This window comes from Apium graveolens, chromosome 3 (assembly GCF_009905375.1).
Source record: "Apium graveolens cultivar Ventura chromosome 3, ASM990537v1, whole genome shotgun sequence".
Taxonomy (NCBI): domain Eukaryota; kingdom Viridiplantae; phylum Streptophyta; class Magnoliopsida; order Apiales; family Apiaceae; genus Apium; species Apium graveolens.
In genome coordinates, this window is record NC_133649.1 from 209,595,436 (window position 1) to 209,604,108 (window position 8,673).

Genomic DNA, 8,673 nt, shown 5'->3' on the forward strand with positions numbered 1-8,673 from the left:
TCATCTTTTTTAGGCTTCTCATTAGGTTTTGGGGGTTTGTACCTTGAATCTGGACCGTTGACGTGTTCTGGGTTGGGGAACGCATGGACATCTGTGATGGGTCAATATGTCTCCGGATCCGGAGCGTTGAAAGGTTCCAGATCCGGGATCACCTAGATGGTGGGGATGTTGTCATGTGTCCGAGGGTCCTTCCTCTACTTGTCATTTGGGCTCTGGGCTCATTTTGTTCAGCCTCTCCTGGGCCTAAACTAATATGCACTATCAAGTAGTGATGAGTTGTGTGTATAGATGAGCATATCTTGATTTGGGTTTATCAGCCAAGGTTATAACCGAGGGTTTACAATTGATTACCAGTCAAATGAATTCAGAGAAAAAGTAATCACATATTAATGCCTATACAACAAAAAAACTGAAATACCCTCCTCCAAGCTAACAGAGTCAAATGGATTTAACGGAAACATGCACTTACAAGTATTTTGAATATCGAGTACAGTGCTTTACAAGTATTTTGAATATCGAATATAGCAAGTGATAGTTTTTGAATATTAATATATTAAGTGATCTAATAGTGCAAGTACACGAAATGCACTTTACTCTAAACAAAAATGAAAAAGTAAAATTCTCTGTCATTTGATTTGTTAATAGTTTTAAATCAGTGTCTTGTAGCATACTTCTGTAAAAAAAATAAAAAATAAAAAATATATATTTTTGAATTTAATTTTTTTCAAAGATAACTAGCTGAAAATATTCTCAAATTGGTAGCAATGGGCTTCAACTTCACTTTCGAGGAGACCATTTAATCCCAGCCTAATTTGTTTTTTTGTTGGAAATCCCAGCCTATTTTAATCATACATAAACAATCTATAGTCCCTAAACAAATTGTCCAAAAAATATGGTAAAATCTTTATGAAGTTAAAAATCTCAGATGTTACACGGGCAATTTAATCTATTACTGAGCTATTTTTAAATTAACATATCAAAATTAAATTCGTTCGCTCAACTTCAAATGCTTAAGGTTTAGCAAAATACAAATTCCAGTAACCCAGGTCTCAGTACCATGTTCCACGAATTAGATCATATACCATATTCTTCAATCCAAGCAGGCTTTGTGAAGTTTTAAGCACTTCCTGGTCTCCCCTGGTGAATAGAAAAAAAATATGGCAAGGAAAAACATACCATATATTCTAGAAAATAATGACCTTAGAGCAAATCCAACAATGTCCTATACCTTATATAATAAATAATGGTGTCCTAGTGATTTAGGACATTATTTTGGTATATCAATTCCAACAATTTACCTTATAAATGTGCGTTATTATTAAAATAATAATATATTTGAATTAAACTTGGAGGGAAAAGAAAAGATGAGATGAAAGAGAGGTTTAAAAAAGAAGGGAATAAATTTTTTATTGATAGAAATGAAACTTGACATGTGTAGTTCCCCAAAGATAAGGCATTTGATAGATGTCCTAGCAGCATTTTAAGGCATATCTAGTACATTGTTGGAACTGTTATTTTTATCAATTGCCCTAAATTTTGATTTATGACATGATTTAAGACACCCGTTGGACTTGCTCTTAAGAAAGTTAGCAGAGTACACAAAATCAGGGACCTAAAGAACAATACCATCCTAGTGAGTTCCTTAAAAATAATATTATAAAAAAGAGTCCCAACAATTCAACACATTCTATTGTATAACAACTCCCAACAACAAACCCTATATAATAAATAAAGGAGGGAGAAAAAAAAGAGGGAAAATAAATGTGAAAAGGGAGGAAAATGAAATTTAGATAAGGCTTGGTTGTATTCCTTAAAAATAAGGAATGAAAAGTTATTCTAACTAGCAAACTGTTGGAGCACTATTTTTAACAAATTTTCTTAAATTTTAGCTAAGCACCCTATATAAGTAACCATTGGAGGTATGCTGCCTCAGTTTCAAGGTAAAGTCTGGCTTTTGAATTCTATTTGCAAAATCTCAACTTCAATTGATATGAGCTCTTATCTACGCGTTAATCAAATGCTAACATGTAAACACTAGTAATCTAGTTCCTGACACTAATAAACTGCAGGCAAGAAGATAAAGCATTTCAAATTTAAAATTGCAGCGTTAAGCATATTTACTACAGTAGAGCATTAATAAATTAGATTAATTAATATATTTATCAGTTCCAACATAATAGAGACAGTGCATTTTAACCTCGATATATTAATTATCTCGATAATAAATGAAATAGTGTCCCAAATTTATTATTTTGTAGATCTTAACCATATGTAATTCTGCATATCTCCAATTTATTAATGAGGTGGAACTGATTATATGAACCTTGCTTATCCACTTGTTTAATTTAGGTGACACTGTGGTCAACAATGAGTCAGTGGCACAGAAAACACGGTATAATTTGAGATCACTCGTATAGGTCTCACCTGACACGGGGACCCAGAAAATGATCTCGATCTAGACCTGCAAATGGATAAATACAGCAAGTATTCCCAGTAAGAATTTGCACCAAGGAAAAAGAAATAAGACATTTTCTTTGGTTCCTTCAGTGAAAACATGGTCAGTGTGTTTTACCTAGATACTTTGACAGGAGATACAGATCTAGAACTGGAAGCTGACCTCGACATAGAACGTTCCAAGTATTTGCTGCAAAAGTAAATGATTTGAGCTAAGTTTTCAAATTATTACAATATGGATTAAAACGAGTAGGTACCATACCTTCTATCCCTTAAACTTTTGCTTCGACTTCGGCTGCAATTACGACTCCGATCTGGACTGCAACTCCAACTTCGGCTGCAACTGCGGCTCCTATGTGGAGTGCGCTCAAATTTATCAACCTAGAGCCCACAAAGAATTAAACAGTACAAGCTTGTCAACTTTTGGGTTGATTTCGTGTTGTCGATGTAAAATCAACGTGTTGATATATTTTAAGCCTAGTATGTTATAATTGATTTATGACAACTTGTTATATTCATTAATTAGAATATTCAGCAGAAACTAAAACTATCACTATGTGAGTGACAATAACTAATACAGAGATGGACAAATGCAATTAATTTACAATTTCTCTATTTAGTCATTTATGAGCTCATCTCCACCAAGTTTTATCAAGTAAAAAATGTAATATAAGTATTTAAAACCAATAAACGAGAAACAGAAACAGCTACTCATTCACAAGCCAAAGAACAATCATAGATGCAAGAGCTAGAAGAAAAAACAGCTGACACGACCAATAACATAAAAGCATGTAATCTTTGAAAAAACAGAAATCCTCCGAGGCATAAACATCGTTGAAATTTAGCAAAAATTAAGCTTACCCGAATATAAGTTCTTGTCCAAGGATTTTTGAACTCGGTATCATCAAGTTTCCGAATCTGGTACAACATTATTAAATCGACTAAGAAGTTACATATAACAATAACATATTAAGACACAATCAAGGGAGTAACTTACAGCATATTTCATGTCATCATAATTGGTATAGTCAACCAGACCAAAAGTTCCTGAATAGATAAAGACATGTCAACAAAGCAAAACCCTGCAAGCTATAAGTTCTATCTATAAGTTAGACCAATCACACTTCTGAATATACACAAGCGACAAATGCAGGGAAAATCTGGCAGTTCTCGTCACGACCAAGAGGTGCATGTCTGATTAAATCTCAATGTGAATAATATTATACATAAAGGACCCCTGTAGCACCAAAGGGGCGTAACTTGCTGTCATTAAAAAAACATTGTTGGGTTGAATTGAGCTTTTCAGGTGCTAAACATACTAGTATAAAAAAAACCAAGTGAATCAACAAAGGTAACTGATATTAGTATATGATAAAATAAAGAATGTTGCCTACAAATTACAACTTGCAAAGAGTTACAACCATTCACTCAAATTTTTGAACGGAATTATGTGACTAATGCATGAACAAAATCAACCAATGATGTTTCGATAATCTCAATATTGTAGAGGTTCTTTATTCCTAAGAGCAAGGTAAGGTCTGCATAAATCTCACCCTACACAACCTCTGTGAACGCTACTTCCAAGTGGTAAATACTGCACAAGCTTGGTTTGGTTCATTTTCGTGAAGTGACTGAACAAAACAAAGCAAATATCTGTTTAAATAAACTCCATATTAAAATTCCAATTTTCACAATCCAATAAATGAACACCGCAGTATAGTTTAAAGAAACCTTAAATAATTAATTTAGTATTTGTCACTGCAGTTATTATCTGGACACAACTTCAAGAGGAAGAAGCAAACTTTAGGAAACAAGGTAATCTACAGATTTGGTTCATCTAGATATGCGTAAAACAATTCTAAAAAACATACCCTTGGGCCTAGATCTTACAATATTAATGCATCTCTGGACAAAACAGTAAGTATATAAATATCTACAATTAATATGCATAATATTCAGTAAAATTCCATACCCTTACTGTCAGTGGAAACTTCAGCAAAGCATACATCCCCAGCTTTTCGCATGTGATCCTAGATGAATTTTGTCATAGAAAATTAGTCATGTTTCAAATGCAATAGAACATTAATATGCAGTGGCACAACACTATCCTTACCTTCAAATCCTGCCATGAAGCAGAAGATGGCAGACCACGAACAATGACTGCAATACATATATAAAGTAAGCCTTTAAGAACTCCCATGACCATTAATCTACTTCTAAACATAAAAAAGAGGCTGACAGAGCCTACTAGGACATGGTAAATCAAGCTCACCTCGAAAGTCAGAGTGGCGTGAAATGCCAAAATGACTACCGCCACCCCTAGCACTTTTACCACCATATCCACCACGGCGATCACTTGAAGAAGATTGCCCTCTGCCACCATGTGCAAGCTCAACCTTCAATAAGAAAAAAGGTAATAATTATTTAAAGAAAAGCAAAAAAAATGGGTGTGTGAAAACGGAGCTCAGTAGTTTCTCACCCTCAATCTACAACCATCGAAGTTATATCCATCTCTACCCCTGATTGCATCGTCTGCATCACGAGAGCTCTCAAACTACACATGATAACCAAGAAGGATCAGGCGGAGCCGCATGGAACACAGAGAATACCTCCTCCCCCCCCTGGATTCTCATATTATATATTTACAGAGATTTAACATCATCTTTAGAAGCTGTGCCAGTTGCTTGTTTTGGTAAATATTCCACAAGTTCGAATCTTGGCACATGCAAAAAAAGAGGATCTATAAATCTTTTTTGCTTATCCCAAGTTCTTTTTTTTTGGTTATTTCTATTTTTTTTCCAAAGTTTAACATAATGCAATTCTGTCCCGTAATTTCAAACTATGAAGCTTCCACCAGCACCAAAACAGCCAGATTTTCAACAAAACAAGATTAGATGACAAAGAAAAATCTTACCTCCACGAAACAGTAACAAGGAGGGCGTGGTGGTACCTTCAATTCAATATCGACTATACGTCCATACTGCACAATGGGACATTTAATCATAATTTATATTGAAGTTAAAAAGATTAAAAAATAACATATATATACATTAAAGGTCCTTATATGACAGAAGCAATCAAAGATAAAAAGAGTGATCGGATGAGATTGTATTGCGAACACTATACATTTAGAGATACATCCACTTTACTACCCATTTATAATTGGAGTAAAAGATAGATATTTAACCAGTAGAACAACCACTGTTTTAGTACACATTGGTCGCATAATAATAACAGAACAATATTAATAAAAAGTTAGCTCGGTAAAACTACAAATTTTTCGCAACAAATTGACTTTCAAATCCGATATATAATATGGAGTAACATGTACATACATTTATCTGGTAGAACAGACACATGAAACAATATTACAAACACAACTGTCCATCAGCAACCAAAAAGAGCTATTCTGAAAATTTGTGCAGGAGATTCTGATATCTTTCAAGAAATTTTCTCTAGCATTCTTCTTTTAGCTATGGATAAGTTGCAAAACTTACCAAATAGAAGTCCAGTAAGTTTTTAGACTAGCCATTGGCCCATTGGTTGACTGAACAGAAAATTTCTTGTATCTATATATAACTTATAAGCTGATAGATACGTTGCCATCTGTTTACTTATATTTTTCAAAAGAAATTGCTAGTACCTGTTACTAACTTTATAGATAGGTGGCAATCATCTAGATTTGAAAATAGTTGAATAAAGAAAAAGTTCAAAAACAAACATTCAACAGTTGTTACACAGATAAAAGGATATGAATATATAGATACGTAATGCATAAGGTGAATCGGGAACTGAAGTAATTCTTTTGATCTAAATTAAACATAGCACTAGGTCAGATTCTCAAAATTTACATGGTTATATCATAAATGCTAAAAAATGGATCATTGACCCCACATAGAAGTCGAGCATATCTTCTTGGACTAGCCATTGACTGACTCTTCGCTTCTGTTTAATTTTTGTAACATAAATATTCTTGTATCTATAACCAAACTTAATGATATCGCGCACTTCTTTACAGTAGGAAAGAAACTGAATAATGCACAAGTTCAAAGATGAACATTCAACAGTTGTTAAGCAGATAAATTTTATGGATATATAAAACGTGATCCATAAAGTGAATCCGTAACTACAGTGATTCTTTTGTTCTAAACTAAACAAAAATATTAGATCAGATTATCAGAATTTACATGGTTATATAAAATGTTAAACATCTGTGACTCAAGGTAAGATTAAGCAACATAAATATATGTATGTGTATATATTTCTTCTGAGATTCATTAAAGAAATCAAACCTTGTAAAATAGATCCTCAACTTCACGTTCTTTGATGTCCAGGGGAAGGTTCCCGACATAAATTGTACGAGAAAAGCGTGCACTCATTCTCAATACCTGGTAAAATCTGATTACTCAAACTGCAGCCAAAAATATTAAAAAAAATTATAATTTAATCTAAATACATCAATATCAGAAATATAAAGGCACCTCAGTATAGTCTGATATACTTTATCATCTTCATTTACTCTCAACAAGAACAAAATATTAAACAAAAACTATGAAGCAAACCAATAGAGCAATCCTCGAGATGAGCTGTGCTCCACAAGATCCATTGCTCATATGCTCCAAAGCTGCTCCACAGCTATAACTAATTTGAAATAAAAATTCTTCTGCTCATCCTCACTAATTTCTATTCCAGATGAATAAATCTTCTGACATAGAGCAAGAACATCCAATTAAATATATAAACCCACAACTTCACCCTGATTTCTCCTAATTCCCAATTACATCCCTACGTAAGATTCCAAAGCTCATATTCTCCAAGCGCTTGTATGTATCATTAACAAGGAATCTGCGTCATGAGATTAGGTGAGAATGCCGCATATTTACTGAAAAAATTACCTTGGAAACTAATTAAGACATCCCCAGAGTGTCCCTTTTTCTTTAATATACACCGAATCTATTTACATATTGGTCTTACTGAGCCAAGGGGACAGCAGAGAGATTTCCTTGCTCCGTTTTTAATCATCAGTGTCTACGACTACATTGGGCATTAGAAAATACTTGGCATCTACGACTACGTTAGGCATTAAAAAAATACTATGCTTTTTCTCTGCCTAAATGTTCGGCAAGCAATAAACTATATTGCAGCCAAATCGGAAAGAAAACCAACAAGTCTGACTATTAGTCTACAATCTCAGCATATTCACTACAATTCACTCAATAATGAGTAAAAAATTGAATTGAAAAACCACAACTATAAGATGAGTATATAATTATAGAATCAAACACGACAAAAACAGCGACAATAGACATACCGAAGCTCGAGTTAGTTTTTCTTATCAATTCGTGCGTCCTCCCTGAATATAATAACACCGTGAAATTTGAGAATAAAATTTGTTTATGAAACTAAGATCAAATCACAATTACAATTGCGTTTTAAAAAATATAAATAGAGAGAGAACATTGACGCAAAAGATGTTACCCTAAAATTGAAACAGTGCGGCGATTCTACAGCAGCGGTGAAGCTCCGAGGTTGAATGCCTTCGACCAAGTTGGGGCTTGGCGGAGATCTCTCTATATATATATTCCCAATTAAAATTTAGGAAAGTCACCTCTCTTTTTTTAAAAAATTACTTAAAATACCTATATTTTTAAATTTATTTTAAAAATACTATTATTTTCAAAATTATTTTAAATATATAATTTTTTAAGTATCAATTTCAAAAATACAATTTTCAAAATACGGTTTTCAATCAAAGAATGTTAAATATACATAATTTTAAGTCATTATTAACCAAAATATCATTATCAAATAAGATGGTAAATTTTACCCCAATAATAAATACGTCTTTCATCTGGTATTTATAACCCTGTCATTCAGAATTTGTTATTTTCCTACAATCTTTTCGAAAAGTCGGTATTTTTAATCATCACCCTTTGCGATCTCTACAAACCTGTTTATAACTTAATTTCAAATTTTAAAAACGTTAATTTTATATTTTATGATTGCGTTAGTTGCGTTTCAAGTTTGCAACCGAATTAATTTTAAAATCAACTTTGAAAAAAAGTTGCATAACATGTTAAAGAAGTTGCAAACCGTATTTTTGAAAATGAAATTAAATAAATTATATTTTTGAAAATAATTTTTAAAATAACAATATATTCGAAATATTTTTAAAAAAATGTTGTATTTTTTAAAACCCCCTAAAATTTACGCCTACTA

At 32.8% G+C, this 8,673-nt stretch overlaps 1 protein-coding gene across 6 annotated transcripts; it reads right to left on the reverse strand.

Moving 5' to 3' along the window:
• Window positions 1-879: 879 nt before the first annotated feature.
• On the reverse strand, window positions 880-8,048 carry LOC141713061 (serine/arginine-rich splicing factor SR34A-like). 6 transcript variants are annotated; one of them, XM_074516283.1, is made up of 13 exons: window positions 7,933-8,048; window positions 7,766-7,807; window positions 6,747-7,299; window positions 5,369-5,434; window positions 4,934-5,008; window positions 4,727-4,850; window positions 4,568-4,614; window positions 4,427-4,484; window positions 3,452-3,501; window positions 3,316-3,372; window positions 2,717-2,835; window positions 2,573-2,644; window positions 880-2,461 (listed from the first exon to the last, which is right to left on the reverse strand). In XM_074516283.1, exons 3-13 carry the CDS (start codon window positions 6,831-6,833, stop codon window positions 2,362-2,364), a joined length of 855 nt encoding a protein of 284 aa, XP_074372384.1. In that variant the 5' UTR covers window positions 6,834-7,299; window positions 7,766-7,807; window positions 7,933-8,048; the 3' UTR covers window positions 880-2,361. The 6 variants fall into 6 exon arrangements, with proteins under 6 accessions (XP_074372384.1, XP_074372386.1, XP_074372387.1 ...); XM_074516285.1 differs by having other exon boundaries at window positions 6,747-6,865; window positions 7,933-8,038; XM_074516286.1 differs by having other exon boundaries at window positions 6,747-6,865; window positions 7,766-8,005.
• Between the last annotated feature and the right edge of the window lie 625 nt (window positions 8,049-8,673).

Coding starts and splice junctions, on each gene's coding strand:
- LOC141713061 (XM_074516283.1), bottom strand. CDS start 6,833: ATGAGTGCACGCTTTTCTCGTACAATTTATGTCGGGAACCTTCCCCTG. Junction 5,435..6,746: donor TTGAGGATCTATTTTACAAG/GTTTGATTTCTT, acceptor CCCATTGTGCAG/TATGGACGTATAGTCGATAT. Junction 3,502..4,426: donor AGTTTCCACTGACAGTAAGG/GTATGGAATTTT, acceptor TTATCTATTCAG/GAACTTTTGGTCTGGTTGAC.